Source organism: Nothoprocta perdicaria, unplaced genomic scaffold (assembly GCF_003342845.1).
Source record: "Nothoprocta perdicaria isolate Ctin4 unplaced genomic scaffold, notPer1 scaffold_186, whole genome shotgun sequence".
NCBI lineage: Eukaryota > Metazoa > Chordata > Aves > Tinamiformes > Tinamidae > Nothoprocta > Nothoprocta perdicaria.
The window spans coordinates 435,197-452,629 of record NW_020455049.1 but is presented as its reverse complement, the minus strand read 5'-3'; the positions used below and the strand labels follow the sequence as shown (position 1 = coordinate 452,629).

General features: G+C 57.9%; 1 protein-coding gene across 1 annotated transcript; it reads left to right on the top strand.

The window, feature by feature from the left end:
* The first annotated feature begins 4,451 nt into the window (after positions 1–4,451).
* On the top strand, positions 4,452–16,768 carry CTSD (cathepsin D). Its single transcript, XM_026036771.1, has 9 exons — positions 4,452–4,709; positions 4,892–5,048; positions 6,588–6,711; positions 8,240–8,358; positions 10,551–10,750; positions 11,911–12,033; positions 12,942–13,086; positions 13,572–13,670; positions 14,314–16,768. The coding sequence occupies exons 1-9, from the start codon at positions 4,636–4,638 to the stop codon at positions 14,473–14,475; spliced, it is 1,203 nt and encodes a 400-aa protein (XP_025892556.1). The 5' UTR covers positions 4,452–4,635; the 3' UTR covers positions 14,476–16,768.
* Positions 16,769–17,433: the final 665 nt, after the last annotated feature.

Genomic DNA, 17,433 nt, shown 5'->3' with positions numbered 1-17,433 from the left:
CAGCAGCGTGTCCTTAACGCCATCGAAAAGGAAGATAAATGGAGGGCAGGGGGCCGCCAGTCCCAGCCGGGCGGTTGAGCAACGTGGTGCGAGGCTCACCTGCACGGGGGCTCGAGAACGCCTCGTCCCGTGACTCATCGCCGGCAGGCTGAAACCCTGCCAGCGGGAACACCCAGCGAGGCCGAGAGACGTTAATAACGTCTTCCACCTTGGATTGTAATGAGGTTCCCATCTTGCCCAACTGCTCCTCTGGGAGCCTCTCTAGTTTCCTACGGCTCCGTTCCCGCAGGGCGGCAGCTCTTCAAGGCAGCCAACCCACCCCACTCCTCCTCGGCGCTCCCCGGGGCCCTGCACATGACCCAGTCTCCTTTAATATATAATGTTGCTTCTATGCAAAAGACCTCAGAAACAGAGGAATTCAGAGGTCACCAAGAGAAAAAAGAAACACCGAAAACAAGTTCGCTCTTGCCAAGGAGCTTCAAGGCAGTTTTGAGACCTTAATTCCAGACATCCAGATGGGAAAATCCTGGCACTGGCACACAGTGAGGCCTGTGCTTAGGAAAAGGCCTATAAATCTGTATAACTACAGATTTATGCACAGATTAATATGTGGACTCACACAAAGAGAATTGCTCACTGGAGTCCCCATTGCACATCCACATACCTTCACCTGGTTGTACCTAGAAGCACAGGAAAAAGCGGAATTGCCCCACAATTGCATTTTTGGCCCCTGGGGCTGTCCCCGGGGGGCTGTTCGCTTCCACAGGGCGCTCACGCATTTTCCCAGAGGGTGGCTGAAGCACAGCAGGGCGCCTGGAGCGCTGGCGCCGGCACGACGGAGGCCGAGGCGCGGGGAGGCTGCCCTTGGCGGAGGCACCGCACTTGGAGCAAAGGGCCCTGGGTTTCGGTTCTGCAAGCGCCGCGGCGCTTGCCATGAGCGTGACTCAGCACCGTGCCAGCACGGGGACAAGCGGGGTCGCTCCCCAGCCCCACGGCGCCCAGTGCCATTTCTCACGCAGCCCGGCAGAAACCAGAGACCGGGCCAAAGCCCAACGCTTTGGGCACAGCCCTGGCTGCAAATACAGCCCAGGCAGCAGCAGCTGCTCCCCTCCTCCATCCCAACAAAATCCTACCCCCAAAATCACTTTCTTCGCATCCCTATGGTTTGCCAGGAAGCCAAGTGTCCCATGCAGCAAGAAAAGCGGGACATGACTGTGAAAGCCCGCCAGCATGCGGAGGTGTCCTCTCGCACGGCTTGCACCCGGCAGGAGGGTGAGATGCCTCGGGACAGGGGCAATGCAGGCACGGGCCCAGATCCCCATGCCCATCACATCCTGGCGTGGGAGGAGATGAGCGGATGCGATGGTGCCACGTCTGTCCCCTTCCCGTCAAGCAGCCATCACGCGGCCCCGGCAATTTCGGGGAGGCTGCTGCGAAACACCTCAGGTGCGACCAACACCCTGAGCTGCCGGCCTGGGGCAGCACCCAGCAGTGCGGGGGCGGAGGGGATCCGGGTGACGTGAGGTGGCAGGGATCTGGGATTAGGGCCACGGCCGGGCAGCCGCCCTTGCCCCCCAGCGCCATGGGGCTGGGCAGGGTGAAGGCCACCCAAGCAACAGCCACCCTGCAGCCTTGGGCTTTGGCAGCTCTGCTTAGTATCTGCCCAAGGTGACAGCAGCCCGGCTGGCAGCAGCAATGTTTGCGCAGGAGCCCAGCCAGGGGTCTCACCCTGGCCAGGGAGCACTCAGGAGGGCCTTGCCTTTGCACACCCTTGGAGGCTTCCAGCCGCCTCGCTGACCCTGGGGCCCCCTGGGCTGCTGGGGACCCACAGGTGCTGCCTGGGTTTTAGGGTGAATTTTGCGTTGGCGCAGGCAGCAGCGTTGGGAGCGGGTGAGGTCCTGGCACTCCATGGGGAAAAAGTTACTGCCAGAGCCAGAGCCGGTGAATCCGGCTCTGTTCATGAGCTGCATCACAGGCTTCACAGCAGCACTGTAGCAGCCCCGGCACGACCATGTCTTCCAGCAGCTCGGCGTGCGGATGCTCTGCACTCTGTGCCTCCTTGCGGCCTCCCACGCGCAGCGGCAGCGCCCAGGCCTGCTGCGTCTTGCTCGCACTCCTGCTCCTCCTTGCCGTCGGCTCGGCTCGGCCCGGCCCGGCCCGGGAACGCTCTTCCCCCTGAGCCCTGCCATGGGCTGCAGAACCTCCAGTGCCTTGGCCGGGGCACCCGCAACGCCCGAGCCTGGGAACGTTGTCATGACGGGCGAGCGCGGCTTTGCGAAACCACAGCCGGCTCCCTGAACGCGCCGGGGACCGCGTCAGCAGCCGCCCACAGCACGGCCGTGTTGTGGGGAGAGCCCCGCGCGCTGCCTAAGCGGCCCCGCCGCCGAAACGCCCAGGGACGCTGCAAAACAGCCCTGGAGAAGCACCTGGCTCTGTTTCCAGAAGCACTGCTTTAGGAGCAGCCGCGGGTCTTTGGGAGAGGGTCACCGAGCGGTCTACGTATAGGTACAGGGAGCCCCAAGGCTGGCTGGCCTGGGCACAGGCAGACGGATGGGAGAGCTGGCAGCAACGCTTCCTGGGTGTGAGCACCGTGGTGAGGACCGGCACCCTCACATTTTCCAGCAAAAGCCTCCCTTTTTCCAACAAATCAGTTCCTTAAAATAGGAAAGGGTAAATCTTCCCTCATGCCATTGCTTCCCAGCAACATTGCCCACAGCCTGGCCTGCAGCCAGGACACGTCTGGCACCCAAGAGCAAGTAGAGAGGCAGCAAGGAGTGACCTGCACCATTGGTGCAATACGCAGGACAGCTCCTGCATGGAAGCCCACCACACTGCTCGCAGGAAACCCAAGGAAAGGCTCTCTGCTTTTCTAATGGCAAAACTTGTCCTTAAATCCCTTGCAAATGGAAAAGTAATCCACAGATCCGGTCTGTGCTGTTGTTCTTCTGCATCTCAGCCCGCTCACAGAGGCTCTGGCCGCCCCCGTGATCCTGCAGCCAGACGTGGCCGGCGGCCTCCTTGGGCTTCCCAAGAAGTCCGAGGTTGACCAGAAGGTCAGACTGGAAGAACCACCTGCACGGGGGCCGGTGCGTGGGCTGGCCACAACTAGGGACCTCGCCGCAGTGGCCCCGCGGGGGCTGTTTTCACCAGCCTCTTCCTCACCACTTCAAAGAGGAGGGAGGAGGTTTTGGCACCTCTTCAGAGGCGTCCAGGCTGCCTGGGAAAGCTAAAGGGGTTACACGGGCTCTGTGTGCTGCCCCAGGGCTGCGGCTGGCGTGGGGAACGTCCCCTGGGAAGCGTCTGCTTGGCTGCCCAGCAGGTTTCACAGGGGGCTCCTCCGCATGGAGGCTCCGTGCTCGGAGAGGCCATGTTAATTCTGGCGACCCAAGGACATGGTAGTTTCCCAGCTGAGCCACTGGGCACCAGAGACCCCAGCATGTGCCAGGCACCTGAGGCACAGCCACTTCTCCTGTGCCTATGGAGGCACCTTGGCATCTTCTGAGACCCGGGCCTCCAATGCCTCGGTCCTTCCCAAAGCGGGGCAGTCACGAGGTCACCGAGGCAGGACATGGCCTCCCACGTGTCGGGGTAGCCCAAGGGAGCATCGCCCCTGGGGCCGGTACTGGAAGGGCAGGGAGGCACCGGGACAAGGCTGGCAGGGGCAGGTGCTCCCATGTGCAGAGTGCCAGGGTACCAGCCCAGCAGCAGCTGGTACCCACTTCCAGCTGGTGCCCAGGTGCTGGAACCAAGCAAGGGAAGAGGCCAAACGCTGCCAGCCCTCAGGGCTGAAAAGGACCAGGACCAGGCAGTGAAACAGCAGGGAGGCCAGGGCTGACTTTTAGTTTTTTTTCCTCTTGTCTCACGGTGTTTGCAGAAGCTGGGCTGGGGATTTTGGCGCGGGGCGCCGAGGGCCGCAGATCAGCCTTGCTGCGGTGCCCGCAGCCCTTCACGGGGGCCAGCTGCGCTCCTCGCAGAGAGCGCTCCTTGGCCCAACCGCGCCCTGCTGCAGGCCCCGTTCTCCGCACAGAGCAGGGGAAGCTGGTGGCGGAGTGGGGCTCTGGCAGCGCTGCCTCCCCGGCCACATTGCAGGGTCTAAGCTCCACTGCCAAACAGCAGGCTCCTCCGGTGCCCATTCCTGGGCTTTTTTGGGGAAGGGGGGGCACCTTGGCCAAGCTGAGTGGGGCCAGGGGCTGGGCTTGCAGGGCTGTCGTCCGTCCTTGTCCCCCCTCGCTGGGCAGAGAAAAGCCTGAAAACCTGGAAAGGGGGAGGAAGACGGGAAAAAAAATAATAAAATAAAGAAAAAAGCAGCGCGCAGTGTGCAAAGCGGCCTCGTGATTGCTGTAATGGTGTTTATTGCTGCGCTGCCGGCGGCTGAGTCACGGGCCGGGCCGGCGGGGAGGCGGGCGCCCCGGCGGGCGCAGGGCGTCCCGAGCGCCTCCCCCCGCGCCCGGCCCCGCCGATCACATGACGCCGAGTTGCAATTTTAGACCGTCAGCTGACCTGAAAATCCCTGGATAAGGGGGGGCCCTGCCGCGCTCGGCCCTTCCTTCAAAAGCCCCTGGCGTGGCGGCGCGGGCTGCCGCAGCACGAGCCCCCCGGGCTGCATCCCGCTCCGCGACGCATCCTGCGCGCGCCATGGCCCCCCTCGGCCTCCCGCTGCTGCTGCTGCTGCTGCTCTGCGCCGCGGCACCCGCGCCCGCGCTCATCAGGTGAGGGGGCATCCGCCTGCGCAGGCGGCCAAGGCCGCGGCGCCGCTGCTGCTGCTGCTCCCTGCGGCGGGGCTGCCCCCCAACGGGCCCCCTCGCCCTAGGAGCCGGGGGAGTGGGGCAGGAGGGGAAGGGAGCAGCCGGGGGCCGCGGCCCTCACCCCACCATGTGCTCGTGCCCCGCAGAATCCCACTGAAGCGGTTCCCCTCCACGCGGCGGGTGCTCACCGAGGTGGGCAGCGGCGTCCCCGACCTCGCCGCCGCCACCCAGTTCCTGCAGCACAAGCTGGGCTTTGCCCAGACTGGGGGGCCCACGCCGGAGATCCTGAAGAACTACATGGACGTGAGTAGTCACCTCCCTCCCAGCCTCCCTCCCTGCCTCCCTGCCTCCCGGCGAAGGGCTCCAAGGCCACAGGCGGAGGCCGCCGATGCGCTCCGCGCTCCCCAGGCCTCCCCGCGTGGTGCTCTGCCCGATAAGACAGTGGCTGCCCCCCACTGCCACAGGCTTGCAGCCAGCCGGGGCAGCATTCCCACACCAGCCCCTTTGGAGCAGCTAGCGGGGCAGCATTCCCGCACCAGCCCCTTGGGATCAGCCACCCGGGACAGCATTCCCGCACCATCCCCTTTGGAGCAGCCATTTGGGGCAGCATTCCCGCACCATCCCCTTTGGAGCAGCCATTTGGGGCAGCATTCCCGCACCATCCCCTTTGGAGCAGCTAGAGGGGCAGCATTCCCGCACCATCCCCTTTGGAGCAGCTAGCGGGGCAGCATTCCCGCACCAGCCCCTTGGGAGCACGGCGGCACGCCGCATGCCACAGAAGGGCGCCGAGTGTTTGCTCAGCGCGTTGCCAACCGCGCGGGGTTGCACCACACTTGTGGCCAGCACCCCTCGCGGTGCCCCCGGGGCAGCTGTGCCTCCCTCCAAGGTGAGGCAGCCCCGTGCTGCTCCACGGGGATTTGACCTTGATGGCAACCGCCGGTGACGAGGTGGGAGCCGGGCTGCTGGCAGCAGGATATTTGTAGGCGGCAGCGGGGCAGCTCCACGGCTCCGTTTTTCTGCCCGGTGAGATGGGTGCTCCCTCGGACGGGCTCTCCCGCCCCGACTCGCCCCCGCGGGGCGGCAGCGGGCCCGGGTCGCCCCCGCCCGCACGGCCCACGTGCCCCGTCTGTTTTCAGCAATAATTAGAGAACCACCGGAAGCAACTGTCCTGTTGCGGTTAATTGCAGCGGATTATTAATTACTCAGCCAGCAGCCCCTAGGAACTGCTAAGCACCTGAGATGGGAGCTCAGCACAGGCAGCTTGGACAACCCTGTTTTTTTCCCCCTCTCCTTTTAATTGAGTACACAGGGATTTTATAAGGGTCAGAGCCTGGCCCTTCTGGTGATTTTCAGCCCGCTCTGGGGGTCCTGGCCCAGCTGGACACTCACTGGCCTTTCCCAGTGCTGGCTGTGGACCCGTGGGGAGGGCCGGGGAAGGCGTTCGCCCCTCAGCATGGAGGGGTCTGTTCCATGGGTGCTGCAGCTCCCTAGCCCTGGCGCTCCCAGGAATGTCGTGCTCTCAGGGCAGGGAGCCGCGTGGCCGCCCAGCTGCTCGCAGGCGGCTTTGCCCAGGGGCCAAGCACCCGGCACAGCCAGCTCCTCCACTCTCCTGCCTCCTCTGCGGCTCCTGGGAAGCCTCTGTGCCAGACCGGTCCCTGCGTGGGGGGACACAGGCATAACCTGCCCGTGTGTGCATCTTCCAGAGCTGAAAGGAGGTTTCCTCCCTCTACTCGCAGCCTCCTTTCCAAAGCCTCCATTTTTCATTATCACTTGGGCTCTTTCTTCCCGCGTTGCCCCTGGGGCGCCGTCGCTCACGGCCCCCCTGCTCCCTCGCCCTTGCAGGCGCAGTACTACGGTGAGATCGGCATTGGCACCCCGCCGCAGAAGTTCACCGTGGTCTTCGACACCGGCTCCTCCAACCTGTGGGTGCCCTCCGTGCACTGTCACCTGCTGGACATCGCCTGCCGTAAGTGCCTGCCGCGGCCTGCGCGCCGCCCCGTTTCTCCCCCAAATTAGAGGCTGACGCTGCTGCTGGCCTGTTGCACAACGCTGGGGAGAAAAAAAAAGAGCGTGGTGCCAGATCTGATACAAACCGCCCTAGTTTCTGTTTTATTGCTGCACCAAGCATGTGTGTGCCTGTTTATGGATTTATAATTAATAAGGAGCAGGTAGACACTTTTTTTTTCTCGGTTGGCGCTGTGCTGCGTGACGTTGTTGTACAGAAACTGTGTGTAGTAGAAGGTGTTGAACCCGGCCGTGGCAAAGTGCCCTCTCTGAGCTGCCGGATGTGCTGCCTAAGCAGAGCAGACAGGAAGGGGGAGACAGTGCAACCGAGAAAGGCGACCGAAAACGCCCCTCAAGGACAGGGAGGAACTATGGACTCGTGTCCTCTTCCATATGGCTTTGCAGTGCCCAGCGGAGCCTGGGGGGAGACACATCTGCTTTGGGATACCTGCAGCGAGATTCGAGGCACGTGCAGGCTGGAGCTTGTGTGGGCCAGGCTGGGTCCATCCTGAGGTCTCTGCTGTCCAGGAGGTGGCTGATTTCTCCAGCCAGTTGGACCTGCTGCGACTGAGGTCCTTCCAGCAGAGTCTTCACAGCCCCCAAGTTGCCAGAGGCTCTTTGGGCTCATTTAGCAGGTGTATGGGGAGCCGAAAATCCTGCCAGCCATGGCCTAGATTACAGGGCCAGCACAGACTCCGTGCAGCATGCGAGACCCTTGCGCTTGTGCTCAGCCAGGGAGCCGGTTCAGCGAGCGGTTGTCCCTCTGGGGCCCTCCTTGTGACTGAGCAGAGCTCTGCGGAGGAGGCATCTGCTGTGCCAGGCCACAAACCCTGGGGCGTGCCATCATTCCTGGCCTTTCCGGGGGAAAAATAGCTTGGGAGTGGGGGAAACCCTTCCCCTTTGCAAATCAAAAACAAAAAAGAGTTTTGCATCATCTATGTGCAAAAGAAAAGATGGCCTTTTTTCCCACTCCGGACACCAGCAGGAAAAGGCTCGTGTCCAGACGGGGCCATGCTGGAAGCCAGCTCAGGTCTCCACAACATGGGGCAGCTGTGGGACCTGTCACTCTAATGGACCCTGACGTAGCGGCCACCTATACTGCGGCCTCTTAACGTGCTGTGGCCAAATCCTGTCGAGCTGCCAAATTGGATCTGGGCGCTTAATTCCGCCCGTGCTGGAAATGCTCTGTAACGCACGCCGGATTTGGCAAAAGCCAGAGAGGGGCCTGTGTTTGCGTGGGTCTGTGAGTGTCTGTCTGTGCCTGTGAGGAGCTGGGAGTGGGACAAGTAGGCTGCCTGAATCTCGTTCAATAGAGATTTCTGCTTGTGGTTTCTAGATAAGAGAGGGCTATTTTGTTGTTGACAGACTGGCAGATAAAAGGCAGGGCAGGTTCCCAGGCGCTAATTTCTCTGCTTGTTCTTTTTCCTTTTACCCGTGGCACCGCACACGAACGCCACGTGTCCCCCCCGCGTCCCCATGCCCGGCCACAGTGCTGCACCACAAGTACGATGCCTCCAAATCCAGCACCTACGTGGAGAACGGAACTGATTTCGCCATCCATTATGGGACTGGGAGCCTCTCTGGGTACCTCAGCCAGGACACCGTGACGGTTAGTAATGGATCTGGGAGGCTACACGGGCCAACTCCAGCTTTCCAAGGTCTCTTTTTGCTCCTTGCCCTCCTGCAGCTCCTGGGGCCCTTTTCAGCTTTGCTTCAGCCCATTTGCTTTGCAGGGTCTTTGCTTCTTTCGCTTAGGAAAAAAACAGCAGACAAGAAGACAAACATGCAAGGCTCTTTATGGCTTGGTTGGGAAAGAGCTCCTCACTGCCAGAGCGGGGCAGCAAGGCCAAGAGGCAGCTTGATTGCCTCGGAAAGGGTGGGTGGGATAGGCACTTTCCAGCTTAATGCAAAGAGGGGAGGGAACTGGGAAAATTGCAGCTTCTACTTTTTTTTTTTTTTTTTTTTTGGTAATTATCACTGCAATGCTTGCTTGCTAATTAGATCTCGGCCACTTCCCAGTGGCTCCAAGGGAAGTTTTTGTGCCTGGGCTTGTCTGGGGGAGTGGGAATGCCTCTTGGCAGCAGCAGAGCTGCTAGCGCTCCGCTCCCATTCGGGCAGAGGCAGGAGAAACCTCTGGTGTGGCTCCCAAGCAGGTTGCAAAGGAGCTGAGGGCGCTGCGGGCTCTTCAGCTGGGATATCTGGAGGTTCCACTGGGCTGCTCCTGCTCCCCTTCCTGTGGGCAAACAAGGACAAAGTCCTCCCAGTGGCTGCATCACAGGCCCCCCACGCAGGAGCTGCCCCGATGTCACCTCCCCGCTGCCTTCAGGGCCTGGGAGCAGCGCCCTTGCCCGCGCCCCCAGGCAGCCTCTGGGCTCCTGGCGTCCTGCTGCGGGCGCTGGCGCAGCGTGAGGCCACCACCACGCAGCCACCACCCGTCATGATCTTGGGGTGCTCTGCAGCTGGGCGAGAGGCAGCCGAGTGAAGGAGATGAGGGAGCTGTAGTCCAACACCCTGCTAACGATGCCCTGCTGTTCCAGGCCCATGGGTACCCTGGTGCCGGAGGCGCCAGCATGGGCAAGGTCACCCCATCCACAGGCTGCTACGTGCCTCCTTCATGGGCTGGAAGTGGAACTGAGGGAGGGACAGGACAACTCACTCCAGCACTCCCTTTTACTGCTGAGATTTTGCCCTGCTGCTTTGGTGAAGGCCACTTTCTAGCGGCCGAGGAGGAGCCCTCTGCACGCACCGTGCCGGGAGGGAGGAGCGGGCGTGCTGCAAAGCGCTGCCTCCAACGGCCGCGCGCCGAGCGGATGCGTTGCTCCGAGCGCGGCTGCCCCACATCCTGCCCTGCGGCTTGCAGCTTTCACAAGGCCCGAGGCCGTTCCCGAGCCCGGTGCCTGGCCGGTCACATGCGCTGCCGTGCACCGAGCCCCGTCCGGCCCCATGGGGATGTTAGTCATTCACAGGGATCGTTATCTGCCGCCAGGTATGAGAGGCCGAGCTTTCCACTGCAGTCCAGTTGGCTGCAGGGCCATTAGCTGGAGCCAGAGAGGCAGAAATCATCCTAGCAGCCGCACTAAAATTGCCCGTGGTGAGCGTGATGCTCTGGAGCCTTGCGAACCGCTAGGGATGGGACCGGCAGACGGGTCCTCACCCAGACAGCCCTCCAGGAGAGCCACCCTGATTGCCACGAGCTGGGGACCTGCCCTTGTGCTCTGCCTGCTGGGAGGCACGTGGGTCCTAGCGCTCGGCAGGGAAGTGACCTTCGCGTTCCCGTTACTGCCATCACTGCTTTTGTGGTGCAGATCTAACCTCACTTTCACAACTCAGTCCTGCCCTCACCAACCCTGAGGTCTCCGTGAGCTGGTAGCCCTTCTGGAAAGGGAGAAACACCCTGGGACAGGGGAGACTGCAGAGCTGCGTGTGGAGGCGAGAAGAAGCAGTGGGTCAGGCTGGTTGTGTATGCAGCACCTGAAGAGACAGGTTGGATATCCAGAGTAGGGAGAAACTGGGAGGAATTTGTTCCAGGATTAAATAAGTAAAACGAGCAGCTCATATAGGAAGAAAAGGATGCACTAGGCAATAACGTGGTAGTGGGGGATGCTGGTGGATGCCTAGGGTGGCCTGTTCCTCCCAGGAAGGTAGCACAAGCATGTCTGGTTTTCATGACTCCGTACAAATATCCAGGCCAAAGCAAGCAGGATTGTGGCTGTGTAAGACATACTATGGCATGCACTCACCAACACCCTGTTTTCCACTCCAGTTTTCTTTATAACTTGTTTCTTCTTTCCCTCCCCTCAGCTGGGTGACTTGAAAATCAAGAATCAGATATTTGGGGAGGCAGTGAAGCAGCCAGGCATCACCTTCATTGCTGCCAAGTTCGATGGCATCCTGGGCATGGCATTTCCAAAGATCTCTGTGGACAAGGTCACCCCTTTCTTCGATAACATCATGCAGCAGAAGCTGATTGAGAAAAACATCTTCTCCTTCTACCTGAACAGGTAGCGTGGGGCTTGGAGGGGAGCAGTTCTATGGCAAGGACAAGCCCAGGCTGGTGTTTGCTTTCCACTCTCATCTAACCAGGATCATCTTCTTTCTGCACTAACCTGCTATCTCAGTCCCCTGGACAGATCCTCAGTTTGAGAAAACGAGTACAGCTCAGTTCTTAGACCCTCACAGCAGATGGCCTTTTGTCACCTGAGGACAGTCTGTTTTTCACGGTACCAGTTACTGGTTTGAAGTAGACAAAGGTGATACAGAAATGCTGGGTAGGTTTTCTACCCCATTGCATAGCTGTTGGAGTGAGGGAAGGTTTTTCCAGTGGAAAGAGAGACAAAATTAAGGAGTGCTGTGATCACAAGATCAGGTAATGAAGTCCTGTTAGTGGCGTAAACACAGCCCCAAATCCATGCATCATGTGGCCCACGCCGTTGTCACCTAGCAGGCGATCCCGTGCCATGCCAGCCATTGCCAGCCATGGGTGATGCTCCCTCACCCACCCAGGGTGCCACTCTGCACCTTCCCACGCTGGTGCTCAGCCCCAGCATCCCGAGCACCCCCGGGCACAGCGAGGAGACGCTGAGCTACTTCTGGCTGAAAAGTAGCACGACCTGGAGGGGGAGAGCAGAGACTCTCGCTTCTGGCAGATAAAAAGCCAGCCCTCCCCCATCACCATATTTCTTCCCATCTGCTCAGCAATGATCTTTTATCTTAGGGTAACCTTGAGGATTGGGCTCTGCGGCTGGCGGCAGGAGCAGAGCCAGGCACAGCTCTTACTTATCCAACGTCTTGTGCCACCATCCGTGTCCTGCCCCTCCTGGATGCTGGTTGTGAGCTGAAGGAAGGGCGGTTATCTGGGCGTCCAGGCATCACTGTTCAGTTCTCAGCCTCCCTTTGCAGCCTCTGCCACTGCAAGGAGTTGGTCCAGATCTCCACACACAAGTCTCAGGTGCATGGAAAAGCTGTAGGAGCTCAGCCTTCCAGTTTCCCCTTTCCTGTCCGAGGTGTCTCCCCTGTCACTAGTACATTTTGTCTGGACCCAGTGCTACCAATGCTGAGCTTCCTCGCACCACCCCACCTGTGTTCCATGCACCAGGAACCCTTAGGGCACGTGGAGGGGCTTATTCTCGCCTTGACGTTAATGAGTTTGCTCTTCTTTCAGGGACCCCACAGCTCAGCCTGGCGGGGAGCTGCTCCTGGGAGGCACTGACCCCAAGTACTACAGCGGCGACTTCAGCTGGGTGAACGTCACGCGCAAAGCCTACTGGCAGGTCCACATGGACGCGTAAGTGCCACCTCGCTGCCCCGCGCGCGCGCGTGCGGCAGCCCTGCCCGTCGTGCCCAGGGCCAAGACGGGGACTCCGCCTATTGCAATGGAGACAGGCCAAACAAGCAGATTGAAATCCCACCGTACGGCTGGGTCATTTGTCCCTGGAAAGAGAGGAGAGGGAGGAAACAGCGGGAGGCTGTTCTGCAAAATCCTTTTCTCTGTTTGCAGCTTGGCCCATGAAAGTGCATGTTGTGCCCTTGCAAAGCAGGGAGAAACCTCAGCCCCTCCTTCCTGCGAGCAGGGCAAACCCCTAGGATTCATCCCCAGCTTTGCCCCTCTCCGCAAGACTGAGGGGGGTGGCTGCTCTCAGGCATCCTCCGGGGCTGCTGGAAGCTCAGGAGGAGCGGAGCGAGGCCCCAGAACCTCAGCCCTTGGCTGAAGGACACAGCACAGCAATCACAGCGCATTGTTGAGGCCGAGGGAAGGAGAATGAGCGTGATTGAGCGGCCCGAGCGGAGGGCTGCTGCTGGCCTGCGAGCCCCGCCGTCTATTCTGGGCGCTCCCACGTGACGGGAACTTAAAAGCAGCCCGTGATCAGAGTGTGCTGCTTTCCTGAGCCCTCCCCAGCACACAGTTTTCCTTCTCATCTTCCCCAAGTCATGCAGTGTTGGCAAAGCGTGCCAAGCTGCTTGGCTCGGAGGCTTTATCTCTCCACACTGCTGTGAAGCAGCAGTGGCAGCTCCCTGCGGCCTGCGTAAGGTACCCAAATCCTCTCCTTATCCGCAGCCTCCAACATGGTCACACTACCCCTTTAACCCTTTGCTTCCCACAGCAGCGCAGGCTGCTGCCTAAGTCGCTGTTTGCTCGCCTGCTCGCTGCTCTTCAGCTGGGTGTGTGACCTCTGCCTGCTGTCCTTCCCCTAGGGTGGACGTCGCCAACGGGCTCACCCTGTGCAAAGGGGGCTGCGAGGCCATCGTGGACACGGGCACCTCGCTCATCACCGGCCCCACGAAGGAGGTGAAGGAGCTGCAGAAGGCCATCGGCGCCAAGCCTCTCATCAAAGGCGAGGTGAGGCACGACTGGCAAAGCTGGGGAAGTGTCTCCAGCCACTGCATGCCTGGAAAAAGAGCCCTGCCAAACTAGCACCCTGTCTCTGAGCTTTGCTGCCTTGCTCCTGCCCTTGGGTGGTGGTAGAAAACTCAGCTCCCCCAGGTCTTTGAGAGACTTTGAGGCTGCAGCGGCGGGTTGCAGTGCCCTGTGTGTCTGTCCGTCCCTGCCATCCGTGCGTTCGGCACTGACCTGCTTCGGGGTGTGGGAGGAGCAAGTTGCCATGGGGAAATTAGAGCCCCTTGAACCGTGAGGGCCTCGGTCCGTGCTGAACGCTCCCGATAATACAGGGCGGAGGGTTGCACCCTCCCCACAGCCCTTCACAGCCCGCTGGGGCACACACGGTCTGATCCCACGGGTCTGGGAGGCTTTGGCTCCCACGCGCTGCCCAGCTCCAGAGGAAGCCGCAGCCAAGGCCGTCACTGTTGCTGTTGTTTCTGTTTCAGTACGTGATCCCCTGCGAAAAGGTGTCCTCCCTGCCTGTGATCACGCTCACACTGGGAGGGAAGCCCTACCAGCTCACCGGGGAGCAGTATGTCTTCAAGGTGGGTCCAGGGCAACTTTCGTCATGAAACAGAGCACGAGGCTGGCGAAAGCAAGGCTGGGGCTGGCACTCGAGGGAGAGCCTGAAGGACTGGGGTGGTAATGTGGTGGCACTGATGCCCTGAGTGATGTGCTTTACTTATGGGGACAAAAAGAAGGTGGGATGGGCAAAAAGGGACAGGCAATTGCATGGCTTTCTACAACTTTATGCCCAACTGTAGGCTTTTTTCTGTTGGGTTCGGGCAGGTGGTAGCTTTTGGCCAGCCCTTGTCATGGCAGAGGCCAACAATCCAGCATTTAAGCCATCAGCTATTGTAAGGGAGAATCAACTTCCATCTGCACCTTCTGCAGGTTTTCAGCAACAGCTCTCCTCTAGAGCAGTGTGGCCTCATGTTTATGTGTGCAGTTTTCTTTGACCTTTTGCTAACAAGACCCATGTGCATACAGATTCTTGGCAGGGGAGATAAGTTTGAATTTATGGTAATGGCGAGGTGAGAGTTACTTATTTTTCACAACTTTTGCAAGCTTTAGGTCACAGGCTGCAAGCCTGAAATGCAGCCAGCATTGGCAGGTGTTATTACAGAGCCATGAGGTAGAGGGGAAATGGGGACCAGCTTTGACTAAACCTCTTGCTCTTCTCTCTAGGTTTCTGCCCAGGGGGAGACCATCTGCCTGAGTGGATTTTCAGGCCTGGATGTCCCACCCCCCGGGGGCCCCCTCTGGATCCTGGGTGATGTCTTCATCGGTCCCTACTACACCGTTTTTGACCGTGATAACGACTCTGTTGGCTTTGCCAAATGCGTCTAAGCGCCTGACCCACACTGCCTCTGCCACACACACACTTACACACACACACGGGAGCTGTAGAGAATGATTCCCAGGATTAGAAACCCAGGGGGATGAGGAAAAAAAATAGAAATGGAGCTAGATATAAATTTACACGGAAAATAATCATTATTAGTGCTCTGCTAGCTACTTTTTCCCCTCTGTTGAGTATGTGGTGCTGGGACAGCTCTAGTTGACAACTCCAGCTAGAGTAGCTCCTTGCTTTACTCTTAGATCTTCCAGTATTTGTTTTTAATATTGATTCTCCAAGCTGAGCAATGCCCTCCCATGTCTCCCAGCACTGGTCTCGTTACTGGAGAGGCAGCTTGCCGGAGCTGTCTGGCAATGCCAGCATTCCTGCAGAGAAGCTGTGCGGGTGCTCTTGGGTTTGGGCTTCTGCGCTGGGGGAGAGGGAAGGCAAAAACTACCCTACATGTTCTTTATTTCTTCCTCTTTTTCACCAATGAAGTGGGGGAGTGGGGGGTGCATAGAGTTGGTCTTGATCACTCCTGTGATACTGCTGAGGCAGCAATTGCTGGATCACTTCTCAGTGAACTTGTGCTAGCTTAATCCTGAAAGCGTGCTTCCTGGGCTGGAGCTGAGGGGGAACTTTCAGCGGGCACAAGGGACGTTTTAAAGTCTAAAAGCTCTGGCTGTGTGTTTTTGTGTTGTGACAACACGAGGGAGAGGTGAGGTGTGATCGAGCCATGCCTGGTCTGAGGCTCTCACAGACCTATCGGGGCAGGGATTTGTTGGGGGGCTCCTACCAGTAGGAGTCTTCATGGAGTAAGAATTCAATGGGGGTAAGGCTAGGGTTTAATAGAAGTTGTTTGAATTCATGTTCTCAAAGGCCCAGCTTTAAGTTTAGGGCTGAGCAAACCAGTTTGAGCAAAGAGTTGATATAAATGCTCTTGAGTTGAGCAAACTTCTCCCAGTTTTTCCAAACCTCAGAACTTTGTAATCTCATCTGGAGCTAGTGAGTTGCACATAATGTTTCCCAAAGCAGCTAAGTAGCCTACAAGCCTAAATCACATTGATTAGATGTGATTTGTGATCAATGCTATCTAGTTGTTTGTAAGTCACATAAGAGCTTTTGGAAACGTTATTCATAGTGTTCTGAATTGCTCAGAATTCAAGAGACAGTTGGCAGAAGCGAGTCAGCAAGTCTTCCAGGCAGGAGGGTACCATGGAGGCTTCTGAATTTTCATTCGCTCTTTTTATCACTTCCCAGTCCTGAAACCTAACTCACCTTCAGTACCCTCCATACATTGTGCTATAGTTTCTGTATTAACATTATTGAGAACTATGTTCGTTTGCATTGTTTGTTATAGAATAAGTGAGGCACATTCCCTGCTTTGGTCACTTTGTAGCTGAAGGATTTAGCTGTGCATATAGGTCTGCATTTTGCTCCTGGAGAGCCAAGACCTGTGTATATGGAGCCATCCACTTCCCTGGGCTGGAATCAGTAGACATACACTGCAGGAGCAAGGAGACAACAGCAGCTGAAAGGGGATAAAGTGAATTTTAAGCAACACTGCAAAGCAGAAGAGAGGGTTTTTCAAGGGTCTGAGGACAGCAAGCAGATAGTCTGCAAATGTCCCCTTTCCCCATCCTGTGCAGCTCATCAGTTTGACATTATTGCCATTACTCCTCCCTTGGAGGGGTCTGGCTTGGCCAGCAGGGATGGGCCTGAGCACACATCTGCTCTGTGCTTCCCCAGCATGATAAATCAGCTGCCTCTTCATAGTCCTCACCTGCAACCTTGTATGTGGAAGCCTAGAGGCATCTGTTGCAGACTGGGGATCTGGCTAGAGAACAGTAGCACGTTATATATATAAAAAAAAAATCAAACACAGATGCTCAGCACTCTCCAGAGAACCCAGTTTCCAAATTGATTAAATGCCCAGAGCTCTTCAAAGTTCTGCTAAATTCTCCCACAGCTGCAGAGTTTATCCAAAGCAGTGACTGAGACAGAGACAGTTTCTCAGGTACCCGTTAATCTGACTTGATGTGGGGGGATGGCCTGGCGTGGAGTAGACTGCGGGTTTTTCATCTGATTTAGCCCCTGGCAGGATGTACAGTGTAGCCTAAAAACAAGCCATCCTACAGCAATTCTGTGGAATGTACAATGCCTTACGCTGTACATGTTGTAGCCTCTTTGCAGTAACCTAATGCTGGGCTGGTTGCTGTCCCCAGGCAGGCAGGACACTTCTGTCTGAGGAAAGACTATGGCCCCAAATGATGCCCTAAATGACATATCTTAGCATAGGCTGGAGGAGCAGTTTATTTGATTTAACCACATTTGCGACCTCACCGAATTGGTCTCCTCCCCCTGTTGTTTTATCTGCATTTTTAAACCAAACTCTAACTGCGTGATTTTTTTTTAAATCTAATTTGCTGTCAGAATTACTGTCTCATTATAGAAAATTGAAAAGAAAATACAGTATTTTCCCTCTTATTCTGAGAGTTGTCTTTTTTTTTGCAAGCACTTTGTAATTGCCCAAGTCCTCCTCTGTGTTAATGGCCCCGTGCCCCAGAGCAGTTGGGTTTGCAGTGAGCAGTCGCTCACTCAAGTGCAATTGTGCACTTTTTGGAGGGGATCCTTCGGTGCTCACTGATAAGCAAGCATTCTGGGAGGCTGTCAGCCTTGTCTTTTTGCATTGATTAGCACATAGCCCCACATCTGCAAGACAACGTGACAGCTTCCCCTGGCTGAGCCAATGCAACCTGGCCGGTAGGTGCTCTGAACAGCTCTGCTAGTGAAAGCCTTTTCTTGGGGCCATATCTCTCTGGCCCCGTGCCATGCAGATAGTCCTCTAATGGCATAATTGTGGTGTCTCCTGGCCATGTGGACCAGTTAGAACAGGTTTGCAGTGGACTTGGGACATGCAGCCTGATGATGCAGAGCACAATTGCTTTGCAAAATGTATGAGAAACTCA

What these genes read in the sequence shown, in the direction of transcription:
- CTSD (XM_026036771.1), top strand. Translation starts at nt 4,636, where the DNA reads ATGGCCCCCCTCGGCCTCCCGCTGCTGCTGCTGCTGCTGCTCTGCGCC. An exon ending in CCTGCTGGACATCGCCTGCC is followed by an intron (nt 6,712 to 8,239) that starts GTAAGTGCCTGC and finishes GCCCGGCCACAG; the next exon opens with TGCTGCACCACAAGTACGAT. An exon ending in AGCCTCTCATCAAAGGCGAG is followed by an intron (nt 13,087 to 13,571) that starts GTGAGGCACGAC and finishes TTTCTGTTTCAG; the next exon opens with TACGTGATCCCCTGCGAAAA.